The sequence below is a fragment of the Balaenoptera borealis genome, assembly GCF_965194805.1.
Source record: "Balaenoptera borealis genome assembly, chromosome: 2".
In the NCBI taxonomy this organism is placed as follows: domain Eukaryota; kingdom Metazoa; phylum Chordata; class Mammalia; order Artiodactyla; family Balaenopteridae; genus Balaenoptera; species Balaenoptera borealis.
Genome location: NC_138867.1, coordinates 59,374,051 through 59,395,710, shown reverse-complemented (window position 1 = coordinate 59,395,710; position 21,660 = coordinate 59,374,051). Strand labels below are relative to the sequence as shown.

The 21,660-nt window shown below is 36.3% G+C and overlaps 1 protein-coding gene across 3 annotated transcripts; it reads right to left on the bottom strand.

Annotated features, from left to right (window-relative positions):
• Positions 1-220: 220 nt before the first annotated feature.
• UTP15 (UTP15 small subunit processome component) lies at positions 221-21,626 on the bottom strand. Of its 3 annotated transcripts, XM_082377603.1 has the most exons (14): positions 21,458-21,612; positions 19,750-20,179; positions 18,291-18,459; positions 16,585-16,677; positions 16,281-16,465; positions 14,968-15,146; positions 13,594-13,719; positions 11,878-12,013; positions 10,180-10,264; positions 9,193-9,342; positions 8,092-8,193; positions 6,442-6,575; positions 6,211-6,269; positions 221-5,740 (listed from the first exon to the last, which is right to left on the bottom strand). In XM_082377603.1, exons 3-14 carry the CDS (start codon positions 18,378-18,380, stop codon positions 5,520-5,522), a joined length of 1,560 nt encoding a protein of 519 aa, XP_082233729.1. In that variant the 5' UTR covers positions 18,381-18,459; positions 19,750-20,179; positions 21,458-21,612; the 3' UTR covers positions 221-5,519. The 3 variants fall into 3 exon arrangements, with proteins under 3 accessions (XP_082233729.1, XP_082233728.1, XP_082233730.1); XM_082377602.1 differs by lacking the exon at positions 19,750-20,179 and having other exon boundaries at positions 21,458-21,626; XM_082377604.1 differs by lacking the exons at positions 6,211-6,269; positions 19,750-20,179 and having other exon boundaries at positions 5,561-5,740; positions 21,458-21,616.
• Positions 21,627-21,660: the final 34 nt, after the last annotated feature.

Below are 21,660 nucleotides of genomic sequence, written 5' to 3'. Positions count from 1 at the left end.
ATTACCTTCTCAATTACTTCCCTATTCAGTGTTGCTTTAATCTCCAATCTCTTTGTGACCTATTTTGTTCATTTATATTTTCAAGAAAAGCATCCACGTAATCCAGCTTTTAAAATATATTTGAATAAAGTTTTGTCAAATACTCTTCTAAGTTGTTTAAATTTCCTCAGCATCTGTGGTTACTTCTTGTTCTTTGTTTCTTTTTACTTTTTAAAGTGGCTTATTCTTTTTTTTTTTTTCCAGCTTTATTGAGGTAAAATTGACAAATATGAGTGTATATGTTTAAGGTCTACAACGTGATGATTTGATATACAGTGATTACTAAAACCAAGCTAATTAACATACCCATGATCTCACAGTTACGATATTGTTTCTTATTGTTTAATTTGTATTAACTTCACACATTTTAGAAATACATATTTGCAAAAACAGTTAATTTTGATAGAGATAGTACCAACTCCAGAGTTGTTGTGAAGATTAAATAAATTAGTATATGTATATTGGTGAGAACAGTGACTTAGTAAGTATATTATTAGTATTAACCATTATTATTATTCTTGTCCATAATTTTCCAGTTTTGATCACCCTTATACTTATTGTTAAAGCAGAATTATACAAGGTCCTCTTTAAAAGTTGACCAGAGAGTTTCCTACCATTAATAATGCACTGACTTGCACTATCTTAAATAACTTGTAATGCACTCACAAGGTAAGTAAATAAAACCACTAGGTTACGTGTAAGTTTATGGGTAATAATGTCATGGTAGAAAATCATGTATATGAGCTCATAATATTCTCCTAGAAATTATAGAATAAGGAAGTTCATATATGCTACTATCAACAAATTTCACTGCAACTGACTGTTTCGTTTTCTCAATTCTTTGTTATCACTTAGACTTCTTCCCACTGAAAGATAAGAATGAGTTAGGCACGTAGACCTCAAAGTCTTTTATTCTAAGGGGACAACAGTAAAAGAAAAAATCTGACTACTGCTTCCCACTTGTTTCCTATGAGGAAACTGCTTTTGACTTGAGTTGTTTCGGTTTTTGGTTTATTTTTTAAATTGGTAACACGTTGTCAAGCCTCTATCTGTTAGTGCACCTGAAACTAATATAATGTCAATTATATCTCAGTTAAGAAAAAACCTTGAAAAAAATCTTATATGAGAGGGACTTCCCTGGTGGCACAGTAGTTAAGAATCTGCCTGCCAATGCAGGGGACATGGGTTTGAGCCCTGGTCTGGGAAGATCCCACGTGCCTTGGAGCAACTAAGCCCGTGTGCCACAACTACTGAGCCTGTACTCTAGAGCCCATGAACCACAACTACTGAGCCTGTGTGCCACAACTACTGAAGCCCGTGCACTCTAGAGCCCGTGCTCCACAACAAGAGAAGCCACCACAATGAGAAGCCCACAATCCGCAATGAAGAGTAACCCCTGCTCGACACAACTAGAGAAAGTCTGCATGCAGCAATGAAGACCCAATGCAACCAAAAATAAATAAATAAATAAAAATAAAAAAATTTTAAAAATCTTATGAGTTCAGTGTTTTATAGTAATGTTTATAGAAAAATTACCAACCCTCATTAAATTCACACAGTTCACATTTTCAACCTTTTTGTTGATACAGCCATCACACAGTCACAGCTAATATAGTTAATTTGAATAAAGGAAAGTCTGCATTAATATATGTGTTTAAACACATAATTCTGCTTAAAATTTCTACTATAACACTAATGATCCAATGGGAACTCACATCTTGTTTTCATGAATAAGGGGTTACTGTCTTATTTGTACCTAATGCAAATCATACCATTTACTTTCAAAATGCTTGTAAGCAGTCTCTCTCAAATCAGTTACACCCCTTATTTAATAGTGTATACAATTAATTTATTTTAAAAACATCCTTTATACTAGTATAATAGAAAACTTCAACTCAACCCTTAAATGATCCAAATGAAGTTAATAATCAGAGAAGCTAAGAAAGAGTTCCCAAATAGTGCAGGGCAAGTAGATTTTCCATCATCACAAACATGTGAAAAACACAGTAAAGCAGGTAAGACACTTTCATATATCATTGCATTTATCCTCACAACAATCCTGCAAGGGAAGTGATATTAGCCCCATTTAACAGATATGGAAGCTGAGGCCCAGGGCAGCTGGGACTTACCCAGGAACACATAGCTCATGTTCTTTCCATTATTCTACAATGTTGAAAAGTTTAATCTTTAATTCAAAATGGTCGTTGGTTAGATTTTATTTCCGTATTTCTGGCTAGCATCTAATAATAATTATCAATGACTTTTGAACCCACTGTGTCAACATTAAAATAACCAAATATCTTGGTTGTTTTGTGAGAGAACTCACCTTATGACTTAGCAACACCAAACTGATTCAGAGAAAGGGCTGTGGAAAAAGCGGGTTTCTCATGGTTTTTGAAGTAGTACTGCCACCTCGTGGACTAATGGTGAGCTACAGTCCGCTTTAAGCCCATGGCACTAACCTCATGTGGGCCTTAGTGCTGCTGGTAATGCTACTTCCTTTCCTAGTCCATCCATTCCAACAATAATAGTGAACAGAAATATTCTAGGTTACTTTTACAGGTATTAACTCAATTCTGACAAGCACCTTTTGCGATTTTGTTTGTCTGATTAACAGATGAAGAAAATGAAATACAAAATGGTAAAATAACTTGACCAAAGGCACACAGCTAGCGAGTGGCTGAGCCAAGATTCAAACCCAGGCAGAGGGCTCCAGAGTATGAGCCCTTGACCTCCCTAGAAGTACTTATTTTCTGTTCTCTCCTCAAACTTTCTAACCTCTGAACTCCTCCTTCTCCAACCTGTTTCAGTTGGTTGTTTTTTCCCATAAAGGAACTTAGTAAAGAACTTCCACAAACCCCCAGCACCACAGCTACACACCTAATTACATCTGTGCCGTATCTTCTGCCTTCCCTCTTGAACTATGCCCAAACTATTCATTTGCTGTGTAAGCCAACCATTCCATTTGGGCACTCAGCCCCACGCCCCCTTCCAAGGACACTGCTCCAGCAATTGGCCCCCTCTCTCTACTCTAATCATCAGTTTCCCCCTCTCTATAGAGGGATTATCCCCACCAGCATACAGTCTGTCATTCCATTCAATAAACTACTATATTTTAATAATCATTTTAAATGGGGCTTTTAATTAATGTTTGATAGTTGATTTAAGTTGAACAGACTAAATTTCTTTAAACAATCCCATTTACAACCCAAAGTCCTTTGAACAGTTTAATAGCATTTATACTTTTAAGATATTTTGTCAATAGCACTTCAAATGCTTGACCCAACAAGCAAAACCTTCCCAAGTACTTAACTCTTATAAATATAATAAATTAAATGTACAGTGACTAAGTTCTCTGACATATTTCAGTATTTCTGCAGGCTTTGTAAGATCTTAAAATACATTTCAACTAAAATGTACAAGTCTAAAAATGTTAGGCATTTTAAGTTGGAAATGAAGGCCAGTGTTACATACTGTAATATGCCAATTATGTTCCAATACTACTTCAAATAGCAAATACTACAGTTTGTCCCAATGACTATAAAAAACTATTCCTGAACTTAACACTGAAGTATTGATGGCTATGGGAATTGTTCCCTAACCTTTTTGAAAATTTGTAATCGTTACCTATCTCATCTAAAAACGGCAGCACTCTGTGAAGTTTTGTTAAAGGGAATGAGTGGTTTGGGCCCCAGCAGGCAGGCCAGTTCAGGGTGCTGGCATGAGGAACTCAAGCTTGGGGGAATTCAAGGGTGAATTAACTACTGTAGTAAATTCAACGATAAATGAGAATACCAACCTTGGATGGTTGTGGTGAGAATCAAATAAAATAATGTATGGGAAAACCCTTGTCACATGTGACAGTTGATGGCAGCTAGTTTTTTGGTAGAATTTCAACCTTTCATTCTTACTATTGATAGTAACCAATATCAGCATATTTATGAAGTTAAATTTTTTTAAAAGCTTTAAATTTATTTAAATAAATTAACCCTTCTTAACATGGAGACAGTTTCTAACCTTGACTAATCTCATAATTACTCAGGGAAGCAAACTCCTGGTTTCTTATAAGCCACTGGGCTTCATGATTGCTTAAATCAATTCATGAAGGGGAAACCAGACCCTCTATCTGAGCATATGTCCTTATCAGAACATAGGAATATTTTTTTCTGCTTTAAAAAAATATATCTGAATTCACAGAACTGAAATTTTAAGAGGAGACTGCAATTACAAAATCTTCCTTTAACTAAGAATTCTTCTGGCCTAAGACATTTCCTTACAGATAATTAACTACTTAAGGAACTGGGGGAAGGTGGAAAAGGTAGCAAGTGTAAAATCAGTGTGCTAGGAATCAGTAGCCAGTGACTATCCACCAGGAATTGATACATCTCAGAAAGCCAAGAAGAAAATATGAATTTCTTTATAAAAAAATGTGATTTACATTGAACTTTTTTTAAAAAACACAAGTATTTTCCAAAACAAGCTACTCTGGCTTGGGGTTCTGAAACACAAAATGATGTTAAGAATAGAGGGAAAAAAAAAAAACCTAAACACAGATCAAATGGTTTTCAGAGGTAGGTAGCTACAAGATAAGCTCCAAATTTATCAATATGTATAAAAATCGCTGAAAGGCTATTAATCACAAGAGACATGGCAAATGTTATCATTCCGCTGACCTGAAGCAAGTTGAAAAGCTGGTAGAAAGGCTGCATATTCGGGGAAGAGGAAAAACATGGTCTGTAAGGCCTACCTGCAGACCTTGTTCTGAGAAGCACAGTCAAGATTACAGAAAGAAAAAGAAACATGGGCTGGTGAGCACAGTTTTTAGTATTCAAATCTGCCTCATCACACTCTTTGAATACAGGTCAAACTAGAGTCAATTATTCAGAGTTGGCCACTAATTTGCCACACTTGGAACAGATACAGTCCAATCACCAGCTAGGTGGAACATGTGACCTGGGATAGGTGATGACATCAAGGAGAGGGAGGCAAACTCAGCTGGGGCTTGGGAATCCCAAGTGCACCGATTAGAGTGAAGAAAGAATTTGTTGTTGCCATTTGTTTTGTTGTTGTTGTTTTTCCAGGATAGAAGGGAAAAATAAAGCCCTGTTCCTTTGGCAGGATTCCTAGTTGAAACTGTCTCCAGAGTTCTGAATGCTTGGAGACGGTTGAAATAGTTGCTGAAACAGAACTCTGCTGTATTAAAATTAATGTCAACTTGTCCAAGATGGATATACACTATGACCAAAACAACTGAGAAGATCTTCCAGCTGAAGATGCCATGAGATAATTTAAAATAGCACATGGAAAACCATGTTTAAAAACAGGTTCTTATTTTCCAAGCATAGTTATTCCAGTCTCTTCCATAAAATTGCTTCTGTAAATAGTTTTTTTAAATGTATCAAAGAGATTCTCTTCCCAGTAGTTAACAGCATCAAATCTATTCCAAGTTAGCAGTTCTTATGTGTCCTGTTAAGCGCACACTATGATTCAATCTTCTTGTTCTCTAGAAATCCATCAGATGTATTATGCTGCAACAAAGAAGTGCTTTCTTTCCTTGTCATGGTAGCAAAAAGCATATCCATCATCCCCAAGGTTTCTAGTAGTTCTCTTTGGTAATCAATCTCTTTTTCTACAAGTCCTTGAAGTAACAAAAACTTTTTATCAACTACAGGTGACTGACCAATCACAGGTAGATATATATCTAGAAAGAGAGAGAGGAAACACATTTACTAGAAACATCTTTCTAAACAATACATGAACAGCAATATTTAGAAAAAGTACAAAAATATTAAATATAAAAGACATTGAAAAATCTGTACTTATTTTACATAAAGTAAACAATCCATCTGAAAAACGTATTGCAAAAAGAAATAATTAAAGAAAGTACAGTGTTGAGGTTCTGACTTACTTTCATTTTCCCATTAAAAATTAGTCATGGTCATTGGAGGTATTTAAGGAAAAAACTTTTTAAATTATAATAACCCTGGTGCCAGCAACTGAAAGCCAATCCATTGTAAACATTTTACTCCCACTTTAAAATGCACTGATTTACTACTATTGTTTGTTTTCTCCATGATAAAGACAAGGTATATCAATCTATTTGATTTCATTATTTGACATCTCTACTTCTGCAAGTATGCTACAATTTTTCAGGTTTTAACAACTACTTACCAATAATTATTTCGGCAGCATTAATCAAAACAGGGGCAAATCTTGGCTGGGACAGATTCCTACAAAGCAAAAATTCTGTTTACTGAAACCTGCAAACTTTAAAAAAAAAAAATCCTTAAAATAGATTTACTAAACTGTTCTCTCAGTTCTTTACAAAGCTCAAACTAAAAGTAAATTTGGAGATAAAATTTCAGATGCAAAATACATGCACTTCATAGACATAAAACATACCTTATCAAAAAATTAAGAACACGACTGATTTCCTTTTCATCTCGACCTGCAAGGGCATTTGCAAGGACTCCTCTTCGATTTAGCTCCTTTATGATGGAAACTGTAATCTCAGGCGTCTTTATTGCACAACTGGGCTAGAAAATTTTTCAGAGTCAACATGAGCAGACAAGACAGTACAAGAAGAAAATCATTGTCTTGGAACTCACTAACAATTACCAAATTTAAACAGGTTTTTCTCTTCCCAGTTTTGAGTCATGGTAATGGACAAGGCAAGAAACAAAATGATTCTTTTAAAAATAAGCTCCTTGTAGATACATCAATTTTAACAAATGCACCACTCTGGTGGGGATGTTGATAAGGGGGGAGGCTATGCATGTGTGGGGCAGGTAGTATATGGGAACTCTCTGTACCTTCCCCTCAACTGTGCTGTGAACCTAGAACTGCTCTAAAAAAAAGTCTTAATAAAAATTACACACACAATCTGTAGTGAGGTGGATGGACCCAGAGTCTGTCATACAGAGTGAAGAAAGTCAGAAAGAGAAAAACAAATACCATATGCTAACACCTATATACGGAATCTAAAAAAAAATGGTTCTGAAGAACCTAGGGGCAGGACAGGAATAAAGATGCAGACATAGAGAATGGACTTGAGGACACAGGTAGGGGGAAGGGTAAGCTGGGACAAAGTGAGAGAGTGGCATGGACATATATACATTACCAAATGTAAAATAGATAGCTAGTGGGAAGCAACCGCATAGCACAGGGAGATCAGCTCAGTGCTGTGACCACCTAGAGGGGTGGGACAGGGAGGGTGGGAGGGAGACGCAAGAGGGAGGAGATATGGGGATATATGTATATGTATAGCTGATTCACTTTGTTATAAAGCAGAAACTAACACACCATTGTAAAGCAATTATACTCCAATAAAGATGTTAAAAAAATAAATAAATAAAATAAAATAAAATTGATTACCATCCAGCCCTTATTAAAACTCAGTTGACAAAACTGGTATTTGAGAGAAGAAATCTATGGACCAAGTTAACCATCATTGCTCTAAATTGGTTTTTAGCTCTATCCTATTTTAAGTGAATTCTTACTTGAATTGTATTTGGTTACCTATTTGCTGAAATGACACTATAGAAGTTGTGGGCATTTATTATTATGTCTTTGGCTTTTACAGAGGGTTAATACATAATCCTATGCTTGAGAATATTTCTGCATCTTCTAATGACATAAAGACTATCGCATGATTCCTATATTTTTCTTAGTGTTCCAACTAAAAACAACTCATGATAAATTTCTCTGTACTATAGTGTGAAAAAAAACTTTGTGTATTTTTTCTAAAATATAGATATATATGTTTCCTTTATCTGATAATAACAATTATGAAATTCAATCCATTATCCTTTTTACCTTGCTTCTAGGAAATTGGAATATACATTTATGTTCAACTCTAGCATATATTCATAGCCTAAGTTTCTGCATCTTTCTATAGTATGGGTATTCATATTCAATATGATTTTAGCAACCTATTTATATGTCTGTGTCACAAATTACATCCACTTTTTTGAAGCAGAAAGAGTATAAATAAATTAAAATTAAAATTAAAAAAAAAAAATACACACACACACACACACATTCCTCACTCACCTCAAGGACTCTGTCAAGTGCCTTAGAGATCCGGAAGTTTTTCAGATCCCTGTCATACAATTCTAGGTGTTTCTTTGATGGCCTGTTGATCAAAATGTCATCCTGCATTGAAAAGTAAATTTACAGAGAAAAATCAAATATCCATTTAGAGCTTCATTCAAAATAAACTTCTTCATAGTGGTATTTTTTCATAGTTCTGTGGTGTCCTTGAACTGTATCAAAAAAAATGGTCAGGGCTTCCCTGGTGGCACAGTGGTTGAGAATCTGCCTGCCAATGCAGGGGACACGGGTTTGAGCCCTGGTCTGGGAAGATCCCACATGCTGCGGAGCAACTGGGCCCATAAGCCACAACTACTGAGCCTGCGCATCTGGGAGCCTGTGCTCCGCAGCAAGAGAGGCCCTGATAGTGAGAGGCCCGCGCACCGCGATGAAGAGTGGCCCCTGCTTGCCGCAACTAGAGAAAGCCCTCGCACAGAAACGAAGACCCAACACAGCTAAAAATAAATTTAAAAAAAAAAAAGGTCATAAGCTCATATTGTCGATTAAATGAAAATGGAATAATCTGCCACATCACTGTGTTCTTAGTGTCCTATGATCTTAACTTACGATACATACACAATACCTCCGTTCTGGGCAAACATTACTCACTGCAATTCTCTTTAAATAGCAAGCAGTGATTCAGCAGAAAGAGAAAACAAGAATCAGAGAAACTGCCATCTAGTTCCAGTAAAGAAATTCTGGATCAACACAACTTCCTTATATCTCCATCTTCTCCATCTTCAGATGCCAAATGGAGATATTATTGGCTCTACTCTTTTTCAGGGTTGTTTACAAGATCAAATCAGACAGTGTGTGAAAGACACTGTTCTGAGCACCATAGCATTGTTATGATTCAGGGCATTAAGAAGTACAGTTCTTATTTCCCATTACTTATTAATTTAATGTCCCCAATCTAGCAATGTGGAGATAAATCTGAGGTAGAGAAAAGCAAAATGAAGCTAAATGCCATGTGAACTACACTTTTCAGTAATGTGCAGGGATGAAGTTGGATACTCTAACAAATTTCACCTTTAAAAAAAATTACACAAAATATATAAATACCTGTTGTTTCATATAATTTTTTCCTTTAATAAAAGTTCGATATGCAGGCCTTCTTCTCCTGGGAAGAGAATCCTTCTTTGCTTCGGATTTCCGATGTTTAACACTCAGTATTCCATTGGTCATTCCTACAACTATTGTCTCATCTTCATGCTAACAGCAATTAGAAAAATAAGTTAGTATATTCCTAACTCATAATTCATCTTACTTTTTCTTCAAAATACCATTTATAATGTGTTTGCCACCTATCCATACGTTCAACAAGAGTTCCATTCAGATATAGATACTCTAACAAAAAGTTAGAATAAAATCTTTTTTTTCCTCCAAGATACTATTATATTGACAGAACTTTTAATTATACTTGGAAATTATCACTGGCAGTTTGTATAATAATACACAGTTAATGGCATCTTAAGAAACTTTCAAAATAATTTTTTCCCCACATCCTCTTCCTAGAAAAAGAATAATGTGGTAGCATGACTTTCCACAATCTTGTCAAAAAAATATTTTGTAATAACTTTTCCCCTCCCAATTTCTATATAATGTATTCAAATCTATTCCTCCTCAATGGCTCATGAAACTTGACAATGAACATTCCAGAAGGAGCAGTTAACAAAGAAAAGGAGACATTTCATTGTGTTACCCCTATTCTCCTTTTTTTTTTTTTGCTCAGAGAGCCAACTTGACTTTCTGGAGTATTTAACCCTTGGGGTAAATGTACTGAAGAGAGATTTATCTGCTTTCCAGGTCCTGTCCTAGTGTTAACAATGCCTACAATACTGTAGTTGGTTTCAAGCTATGCAGTGAGTGGGACCTAAATCTGAATTCATGCCTAGTTACTGAGACAAGTTACATGTTCTAGCAATTATCTAATGTGGTGAGAAGAAAATAATACTTATTCAAATACAAAGATAAACCCTAATATTCCATTTTAGTTTCATTTAACAGGCAAGGTTAGTGAAAGCTTTAAAAAGAGCTCAAAGTACTTACTGCAAGTGCAAGACTCAAAATTGAAGCTGCATAATCAAAACTGTGGACTACTTTGTAGGAAGTTGTGCTATATACTTTCACCTTCCTAATGAAAAAGAAAGCTTTGTCACAAATCATCTTGGAAATGAGCATAAAAGGTAAAATTTCTGTTTTTTGAAACTCAATATATGAATATTAAAACTTATACAACAATGAAGAAAAACAATGATTAATAATATTAGTTACAAACTAATTCATCACTGGATCTCTTTTAAAAATGAACTGTTTATTGTTATGTTTGCATAAAGACTTCAACCAGCCACCAGAAGGATAGACCACTGTCTCCTGAAAATGAAACTTGAAAGTAAAGAAAAAGCATCATGAATGTTCATCGGAAAGAGCAGGGTTTCTCAACTTCATTCAGCATTATCGACATTTCGGGCAGGGTAATTCTTTGTAATGGTGGCTGTTCTGTGCACCGCAAGATGTTTAGCAGAATCCTTGGCCTCTACTCACTGCATACCAACAGCACTCCACCCCCAAGTTGTGACAACAACCGAAAATGTCCGCAGATAGTGCCAAATAGCCCCCTGGAGGACAAAAAACACTCTGGGTTGAGAACTACTATGAATAGAGCCAACTTACACCTAGCTTTATGAGGGACACATCTAAAAATCAAGTCCCAAATTGCCTAGTAACACCATTGCAGAGAATCTGCTATATATTTACATAGTAAGTTCCTCTCTATTAGAAATATTTTCTAGCTTTTAAAATATGTATACTTTTTAATAAACATGCTGAAAAACCAAGGTTTTCCATATCAGTGAAAAAGGGAAATATGGAAATAAAATGACCAACAACAGATAAATATAAGTAAATTCTAGAACTGGGCCATCATTCTAGCCACATATGGCTAATGAGCACTTAAAAGGTGGTCAGTGAAAAGGAAGGGAATTTTTTATTTTACTTAATTTTAATCAACTTAAATTTAAATTTTAAAACTGAGGCAGTATAAAATATTTTTCTGTTAAACACAAGTATATTTCACTTTAACTGTAAAGTATTACTACTGTATTAAGGGCATGTATTCGATGCTGAACTTGCTTCTAGTCTATCATTAATAATTTTTACATTGAATACATATTGAAATAATATTTTAGAGTAAATAAAATATACTATTAATTTTACCTAGTACCTTTTAGCTTTTAAACATGACTGGTAAAACACTTAAAATTACATATGTAGCTCACATTATATTTCTATTGTACAGCACTGTTCTAGAACATTAATTAATGAAACACTAATACCTACTGAAAATAGTAATATTTAGAAATATGTATTTCCATACATTAATGTATAGAAATTTTTACATGAAGTTTTAAATTTTAAAGAATACAAGCTAGAATATATATACACATACTCATTATAAATATTTCAAAATATACAAACATACAATGATTTTAAAAGAAAACTACAGAATAGAAATTATTTTAAAAGATTAACATTCACACGGTTCAGTAAATTACCTCAAGGGAGAAAATAAGTTTGCTATGTGTAAATGAAATGTCAAAACTATTTTCAACTCAATAGATTTTTTTTCATGGAAATCATTTGGTAGAATATTTATTCTATCACAAATACTGCAGAAATAACTCATTTCCTCAAGCAGTAAACATGTGTACATTAAGAATGATCCAGAAAGAAAATTAAAATGCTAACCTATCCAGTGAGCCAGAAAGTAACCTCTGTCCAGAGCTGCTCAGACATAAGCACGTCACAGTTTTATGATGATTTTTCAAAGACACTAGCAACTGTCCTCCTTTTAGCATGTCCCAGACTTTAACATAACGACCTCCTATAAAAAGAAATAATCATTAGTTTGATTATGAAAAGATCTGAAAAGCACTCTTCACTGGACACTCCACAGCACGGAGTGGAGGGATTCCAGAGCCAGACTGCCTGGGTTCAGTGCTGGGTCTACTATTTACCGGGTACGTGGCTGGTAACGGTTCCTACCTCACAAAAACCTGTTATGATGATTAAATAATTTCATATTTGTAAAGTACACAGAACTACCTGGCAAAATAAGAAGTATAATCAAGAAAGATTTTATTTTAACAAAATTAAAATCATTCTTCAAAAGGAATTCTGTATAACCATGGAAAAGAATAACATAGATTTCATTTCCTAAAAATTCTGTGAATCCCAACAAAACTGAAAAACTCTATAACTTTTACTCTAAGAATTGGAATCATCTTTAAAGGCAATTTAATCCAGGGGTTTAAAAAGAATTTTTTTATTACGGCATCTTTTCTTTCAATGAAATATTAAGCAAAAGTCTAGTAGGTAAAATGGAAAAAGAGGCTGGGGGGCTGGGGGTGGGAGGGGACGAAGTTCTTACTTATCCTGACTATGTAAAAGGGGCTGGAACCCAATTTACAGTCCCTGTCTCCCCACATGACAGAGATCACAGTTTGAAACCACTGATCTAGCCCAGCCTCTCATTTTCAAGGTCTATATTGGTTAAAGGATTGCCCGAGGCCACACAATTAGCTACTGACACGACGGAGATTAGCATACAGGCATCCACTCTCCCTGTTCAACTTGTATGTACTTCCATTTCTCAAAATAACAGCAAGAAAAATAGGTAACTCTGACAATATTATCAACTTACTTTGAAATCAAATAGGTACTGGGGAAAAGAGTATAAAACAGGATAACCTCTATTTGGATTTTAGAATTAAGCAAAAAACAAAACAAAACAAAGCTACACACTACCTACGTATTCTTCTAATGTCAACACATTAATTTTGACTTAACAAATGAAAAAAGACAATTTACTTCTTCCATTATAATTTTTTAAATGCACCTCAGTTCCAACTTGATAAAAAATGTATCAAGGCCCCTTTGACTACACATTATCTTCTCCTCCAGCACCATTAGCTATTTGCTGGGTAAGGCCATTTCAATCAAGAGTCACATAAAAAGAGATAAGCCTGATTCTAGATCTCAAAGGACCTGTGTTTTCAAAAGCTGCCGCACGTAGGAACAACAGCAGGAGTACGACCTGGATTTTTAGATTAAGTACACAATGAAGGCTCTCAAGTTCTGAGATTTCAGATGTGCCACTTACCACTTTGTCTTGGACAAATTACTTAAAACTTTTATTTATTTTCTTTTGCAAAATAGAGGGAAAACTATCTTGTAGGCTCACCTAGGGGACTGGAGATAATACATTTATAATAGCACAGTGCCTGGCTCATATTAGCTACTCAGTAAATGAAAACTGCTTGCCTGTCCCACTTATCAACTGTCTGAGCAAAAACTGAGACACGCATTTCAAGTGCACACTGATAAATTATAAAGAGTAACTAATAAAGAAATATCTGACTCAAGACAAACAATATTGGTGAAAGCAATTTTTAAAAGAAATACCTGCTGATACCAGAAGACCTCCAGAGGGAAAAAGCAGGACACTCTCCACTGGCTGCCCATGCTCAACAGAGATAACACTCTGGTTTGTTCGTGCATCAAACATCTTCACAGTGTGATCATATGACCCTAAAATGTCAATTTTTGTACTATGTGAGTTTCACTACTCAAAATAACAAAAATTATACGTGTGTGTGTGCATAATCAAACATAAACTTTAAAGGGAGAAGAAGCATAGATGAAATTTTAAAAAGACATATGTATACTCATGAAGACACAGTACTTCCAAACCCTCTGGTACCACTGACTGTTTCTGAAGCACTAACCTACACAGAAACTTAAATGATTCCTATCTTCAGACTACTGTCACTACTGAGTCGCCTGGGAATCTTTGCACAGGCACCCATTAAGACTGAACTGCATTATCTCTGTTTCTTGGCTGCTGGAGAACCTGTGAAAATCAGAGTACAGATGTTTCCAAACACATCTGGAGGATGATAAGAACAATCCCCAGGGACTTCCCTGGTGGTGCAGTGGTTAAGAATCCGCCTGCCAATGCAGGGGACACGGGTTCAATGTCTGGTCCAGGAAGATCCCACATGCCGTGGAGCAACTAAGCCCATGCACCACAACTACTGAGCCTGCACTCTAGAGCCCGCAAGCCACTAATGAGCCTGTGTGCCACAACTACTGAAGCCTGCATGCCTAGTGCCTGTGCTCTGCAACGAGAGGCCACCGCAGTGAGAAGCCCGCGCATCGCAACGAAGAGTAGCCCCCGCTCGCCGCAACTAGAGAAAGCTGGCCCGCAGTAACGACGACCCAATGCAGCCAAAAAACAAAAAACAAAGCAAAAAAAAAACCTTGCCTTAAGTCTGAGTCATAAACTTAAAATAAAAAAGCTTATTTCATAAAAAAAAAAAAAATCCCCAAAAGAAAAAGAAAATAAAACAATTGGATAAACAGAGACATATTTTTTTATACAACTTTTTAAAACTCCTCTATCCCAGGGTAAGCTGGGACGAAGTGAGAGAGTGGCATGGACATATATACACTACCAAATGTAAAATAGCTAGTGGGAAGCAGCTGCATAGCATAGGGAGATCAGCTCGGTGCTTTGTGACCACCTAGAGGGGTGGGATAGGGAAGGTGACAGGGAGACGCAAGAGGGAGGAGAAATGGGAATATATGAATATGTATAGCTGATTCACTTTGTTATACAGCAGAAGCTAACACACCATTATAAAGCAATTATACTCCAATAAAGATGTTTAAAAAACAAAAAACAAAACTCCTCTATCTCAAAAGAGTCCCAAAGCAATATTAAAGTATATCAATAAAATTACCAACTTCAGGAGGGAAGAAAAAGATTTCACCAACCTGTTACAAAGAGATCTGGGTTCAGTTTGCTAGCACATCCACATCTCACATAATCAGAATGTTCTTTGAATGTCAGAATTTCTTTGGAGTTTGGAATATCCCATAATTTAACTGTATAATCATCAGCCCCAGAGACCACATGATATTTGTCAGCTGTAAAATCTACTGTATGAACTGCTCTGAAAGATCAAGGATTAGTATATTAAAAAGCAAGGAAAAATTATTTCTGGCACCTTCTGACATCAAACACCCCTCTTCCCAAAATAACAAAAAAAGCAGCTCAGTTTCAGTGAGTAATTGTAGGGAGAAATCATGAGAGAATAAGAAAATCTTTAAAACAGGTATTTGTCCCCAAGCCAATTTAAAATTTATATACCCCTAGTACTATGAAGTTAATAAGAATATTAAACAGTAGCCTTAAAATTATATTTTCTAATAAGTTAACATTTCTACTTAGCACCTCAACAGAAAGTAAATGTTCTAAATGTTGGCACAAAGGTACTTTAATTTGAAAAATTTCAAAATGGGTAGTTCTTAAAAAATTCTAAGGACACTTGCCACTAAGTAGGATCATATTAAGTGAACTTGTTATATTTAAAATGTTTCACTGATGGACTAAAACTATCCTGATAATATAAAAAACACTTTTGAGATTTAAAATCAAGAGCAAATTTCAGTGACGACATTGGTAATCTTGAAAGATATAAAACTGTCCTTGGCCATTTAATTTATAAAGGGGCAAAACACCAAATCCAAGTAGAAAAAATCCACCTTCCAACTTGATTTCAAAATAACAACCTCTAATATAGTCCAAGCCTTTAGAGTTCTCATTAATAGTTGTGAGGTTGCCTTTAGATCAGCAGTTTACAACCTCAATGGGGTCACAGAACTCACTGAGAAGTTAACGAAAGCTACAGGACATCTCCATAGATAACCACACATTTCCTAAAATGTCACATACAATTCTAGGAAATTCATAAGCCCCATCAAACTGGACCATAGGACTGAACCAAGTTAAGCACTGTCTTAGAACAACCAGAAAATAAAGTCCATGACGGTATATAATCTTCACAGAACTCTGTTTTTTTCAAAGCCTGTAAAACCAGTAGAGCTTACAATAATACAAAACACAAACACATAAAAATCAACTATCTGTAACTGTATGGTGACAGATGTTAACTCAATTTATTGTGGTGATCATTTCACAATATATACAAAGAGTGAATCATTATGTTGTACACCTGAAACTAATATAACGTATGTTAATTATAGCTCAATAAAAAATAAATTAAAACAAAACAACTGTCTCTTACTTAGTATGGCCTTCAAACTGCCTGAGGGGAGCCCTCCCACTTATATCAAAAAGCTGAATGCCACCATCTTCACTGCCAGCCACAAGCAGTCTACCATCCTGCCGAAAAGTAGCACAGTATGCTGTGTCTTTAAATCGTGAAAAGGTTTTTATAGGTTCTTGGGAGTATCGGCCATAAATGTGAATCTACAAGAAGATAAAAAACACAGTATTAAAAAAAACAAAACAAAACAGTATTTTACTAGATGGCTCAAGACCAGTAGTAAATATAAACTACATAAAAGGAAAACAAAAATTATATTTACCCTTGAAGAAGCTGTGACAGCATAATTATACGGAGGCTGTGGAGAAAAGTCTACTTTTGACACTGCACCAAACTCCTTGATCTGAACAGGGGTCTTAATGAAAAATAATAGCGTATTAACAAAGTTACAACTGGTAAGACATATTTAAGCATATAATTTCTTATTGACAATTTCTTTTTGTTCTTAGTAACTAGGTTGTATTTAATAGAGAAGTATGAAGAAAGCAAAAAAGATCCAAATCCCATCACCTAGACAATCTCTGTGGCCATTAAAGTAAATAAATATATGGTTGAAAAGCCACACCCCACTTTTTCTCTTTAGCTGTGGAGTTTTCTGTGATTATTACCGGGAAAAAGTTATGCCTAAACCAGCATATATTTAACCATGTATTTTTTAACTGGCACAAAGATCATACCACACAGGTTGTTCTGCACCTTGCCTTTTTTTCACTTATTAACACCTTAGCTAGTAACTTTGCATAAGAGCAACAGCTTTATCATCCATTATAAGATTCATCATAATTTAATTTACCAGTTCACTACTAACAAACAGGTTTTTCTGAGATTTCTTTTTTTATATAAATTTATTTATTTATTTATTTTTGGCTGCGTTGGGTCTCCGTTGCTGCGCGCGGGCTTTCTCTAGTTGCGGCGAGCGGGGCTACTCTTCGTTGCGGTGCATGGGCTTCTCATTGCGGTGGCCTCTCTTGTTGCAGAGCATGGGCTCTAGGCGTGTGGGCTTCAGTAGTTGTGGCTCACGGGCTCTAGAGCATAGCCTCAGTAGTTGTAGCGCACGGGCTTAGTTGCTCCACGGCATGTGGCATCTTCCCGGACCAGGGCTCGAACCTGTGTCCCCTGCATTGGCAGGCAGGCGGATTCTTAACCACTGCGCCACCAGGGAAGTCCCTGAGATTTCTAATATTACAAATAACACTTCAATGAACATCTTTATACACAAATTCTGGAGAGTATATTCATTGAGCAAGTTCCAAGCTGTGGAACTTACAAGACCAAAAGGTATTTTTATAATAGATAATGCCAGAATTGCCCTCCATAAAGTCTGCACCAATTTCCCTCCCTCAAGTAGCAACGATGATCAAAATTTTTCATTTGTGCCAATATAAGATGAAAAAGTATCCAAATTATTATCCAATAATTTTATTATCCAATAAATTATTATCCAAAATCCAATTATTGTTTTAATTTGCACTTCTTCAATTATAAGTGAAGCTGAAGCTCTTTTAATATATTTATTGGTCACTTAAACTTCTTTTTCTATAACCTTCCCAATCCCAATCTTTTTCCATTTTTCTGTTTAGTTGTTCAGCTTTTTTAAAAAAATCATTTGTTAGCCTTTACATATATTCTAGAAGAATTAATTTTGCATCTCTTCTTCCTTAGATTAAGAAAAATGAAAAAAAAACCTTCTTTCATGAGATTCAAATTCTAAAATTTAATTCATTTGGCATTGATTAATCATCCATTCTGTGCTAGATACTTGTATGATTAAACTGATTAAGGAATATGGATTTTTATATAACTCCAAGAAAAAAATATCAGATATCAAATTTTCCACCCAAACTATAAGCTGCTGATAGATTATTTTTAGTTATTAGTTCTCTATTAGCATATCCAAAGTATAACATATGCTGAAGAAATTGGCATAAATGTAAAACACCTCCCTCCCTTAATTTTGTCTATACTTACCTTATAGTTGTTCCAGTACAGTGTATCTTGGGTGATTTTTTCACCAAGTACAGGATATGCCTGGATCGCTACAGGCTTATACCCAGCCATACTTTCATATAATTGCACTGTTATCCAAGGGTAAATAGTTTGAAATTGGTGTTAGAAATAAAGCGACTCTGCCTCACGTCTGAAAAAGAAAACATTTTATAAACACATTATTATTCATAAACCTGTATATAGTTATGATTTTCACTCTGCATCTTTTCAAAAAGCTGTGTGGTAGCTTATAGATTAGTGATCAGAAACCACTTAATTTTAATACAGAAGGGACAATCTATAGGAAGCAGGAAGAATACAGATAGGGCTACCATAGTGTACTATCTACTCAGCTATAGGCAGAGGCTATACACAAATGTTCCCACACCTAACTGACCAACTTACAACACCTGGGAATAAATCTGGTTCAGCCATCCAGTAGCCAAAGCAGAGAGAAACACACTGGCTTAGAATGTTCACTTATTGACAACAGAAAACGTTAAGGTGAAACTGCAAATACAAATGTTCCCTGAAATTAAACTTAAAACGACATTTAATCTATAAGAACATAATCTAGGGACCTGACTTCCTGAAAGCCTAAAATTGCCAAGAAGAAAAGAAAACAAAGCTAATATTCTAATGCAGAAGATTAAAATTTAAAAGCTTAAAATAAAAATCTAATATTCTGATGTAGAAGCTTAAAATTAAGTTAATTTTAAAAGGTTTAAACAGTAAGAAAGGAAACAAGAATAAAGCAATTCTGAAATTAAATTCTAAATTAAAGTGACACAATAAAAATTAAAACTTTAACTGACATGTAACTAGGCCGAAATGTCTTTCCAGAACCATTCAGTTGCAACAGAGAGTCAATTATATCAGAGGAATGATTCAGTGGTGCAACTCATCTTTCCCAAAAGCCTGAAAACACCGTATCAGTAACACCAAAATAAATAGGTGTGACATATTTTAAAGGCTTTGATGAAACATGGCAATCGATGATTTAAAAAGTTTTCTGTTCACTGAAGTACCTATAATGTGTAGGACACACTGTTTTAGGCACTGGGGTGCAATGGTGAGTGAAACAGACATGGTCAGTGCCTTCATGTACTCCAATATTCTTCATTTCAGCTGGTAACTGGCATCTAGAATCAGCCTTGACTTGTCCTTCCTTCTCACTTCTAACATACAAATAGTTAACAAGAGCTGATTTTACCTCCCAAATCTTTCTGAACTCCATCATGTCCACTCCACCTAGTTCCACTGCTCTAATTCACATCTTCTCATCTAAAGGTCTCCCTGACTCCCTTACCTACCTTCCAAATAGCCACCAGAGTTACCTAACTACCATGCAAATCTGGCTTTTGCTACAAAGCCCAACACTGCCCAGAAAAGAAGGTGCAAGCTCCTTTACATGGCCCTCTGTGATCTTGCCCTTGCTTACCTTTCCAGCTTCACCTCGTTATTCCCTTAACACACCATGCTCTTTCTTGTCTCAATGTCGTTCTTCATTTGTCCTCTATGGCAGGAATGACCTCTTTCTACCTACTTCCTATTTATCATTTAAAGTTCAACTCAAGGATCACATCCTCCAAGAAACCTCTCACCTCCTAAGCTGAGTCAGGGGCTTGTCTTCCATAATCCTGCAAGACTCTGTATTTCTGTCAATGCACATAATCACACTGCATTTTTAATGACCTCTTTTTCCCATTAAATTGAACATTTCATATCCGAAAGATTAAAAACAAGTGCTCAAAGAATATTTGTGGAAGGAAAGGAAGCATTGTGCTGGGTTATATGGGAAACAAAATTAAAATCACAGGTGGTATCTATTGTATGAACACTGCTATAGAGCACAAGTCCACGAAGTTTTTCTGTAAAAGGACAAATAATAAATATTTTAGGCTTCGCAGGCCAACAGGCAAAATGGAGGATATTATGTAGTTATTTATATAGCATGAAAGAAAAAGTCCCAATTTTTTTACTAAGGAAACCGCCCCAAATAATGATAAGTTCAGTATTTTGTTTATGAATGAAAGGAATGGGACTTTTTGGAGGAGGGGGAAAACATTTCACTTACTCTGGTTCAAAGTTAGTGTTTCCTATCATCAAATAGATTGCAAATATTCATCTATAAAAATCATTCTTGGCTCACTGAATACCCCAAAACAGACACTGGGCCAGATCTAGCCTGTGGGCCTTCGCCCCTTACTACCGCAGAGCTGACCCTTGAACAACACGGGTTTGAACTGCGTGGGTCCACTTAGAGGCACATTTTTTTCAATAAATACTACAGTACTACTGAATTTCCGTTTTTTTTGAATGCACAAGCAGAACCTAGGATGTGGAGGAACCTGGATAAGGAGGAACCACGCATATGGAGGGCCCACTGTAAGTTATCCTTCAGGGGAAGGTTGGAGCCCCTAAACCACCCCCTCCCCCGCAATGTTCAAGGGTCAGCTGTATAGGCAAAGGAGTACATAGCTCTGCCTTGAAAGAAATCGTTTAAAGCTTTAGAAGGAAAAAGTGAGGCACAGGAACAGTGGTTTGCCAGATTAAAGTGAGGAACAGCATTAGAGGCAGGGGAGGGGAAGCAAGACAGACAAAGCAAAGGCACGGATGCAAGTGATGTGAAAATGAATAGGAAGAAAATGATCAGGGAGAGGTTAGAGGCTGAGAAACTGGGACTAAATGAAAAACAGGTACTACTCCATCACAATGCAGAATACCAAATGTATGCTATAAGTAACGTACAGAACACGGAGCGCTCAGAAGCGATTTTTAACTCTAACTTGGCGGCTGCCAGAAAGATTCAAAGTGTGCATTTCAGCTGGGCCTTTAAGTATAACATTAAAACGAATTAACCATTTAACATGGCTGGGCACTGCAAACTGAGGGAACCTCATAAGCAAAGACAGAGATGGAGATCAGCCTAAAGGGGTGTGGCTTACTCCGGGGACTAATAACGGTGGACAGTAGGAGTGGACGTGACGTGACTGTAGAGAGGGAAAATCTAGGTCGAAGCTAAATTGCGGGGATCCTGAGTTTAGCTATTCCGCGGAGACTGGGAAACCCCAGAGGAGCATGCTAGATACCAAGGAAGGCCCGATGTTGAGTCCGGGCCACCCCCATTGGGAGCCCCCTTCACCTACCTCCGATGGGTCCGGAGGGTCCGCCGAGACACCCCGGCCTCAAGGAGAAGTTCTTGGACTCCGCCAGCCCCCTCCCCGGACTGTGCGGTAGAACATGCGGAAGGTCACGCGGATCCTTGAAGGAGCCGCCGAAACACGCCACGAACAGAACGGCGAGACGCGTCGCACGAAGGTGACGTGACGGCGCAGACTCCCGAGACGCA

What these genes read in the sequence shown, in the direction of transcription:
- UTP15 (XM_082377602.1), bottom strand. Translation starts at nt 18,380, where the DNA reads ATGGCTGGGTATAAGCCTGTAGCGATCCAGGCATATCCTGTACTTGGT. An exon ending in AGGTCTTCTGGTATCAGCAG is followed by an intron (nt 12,014 to 13,593) that starts GTATTTCTTTTA and finishes TTCTTTTTATAG; the next exon opens with GAGGTCGTTATGTTAAAGTC. An exon ending in GTTCTTAATTTTTTGATAAG is followed by an intron (nt 6,270 to 6,441) that starts GTATGTTTTATG and finishes TTTGCTTTGTAG; the next exon opens with GAATCTGTCCCAGCCAAGAT.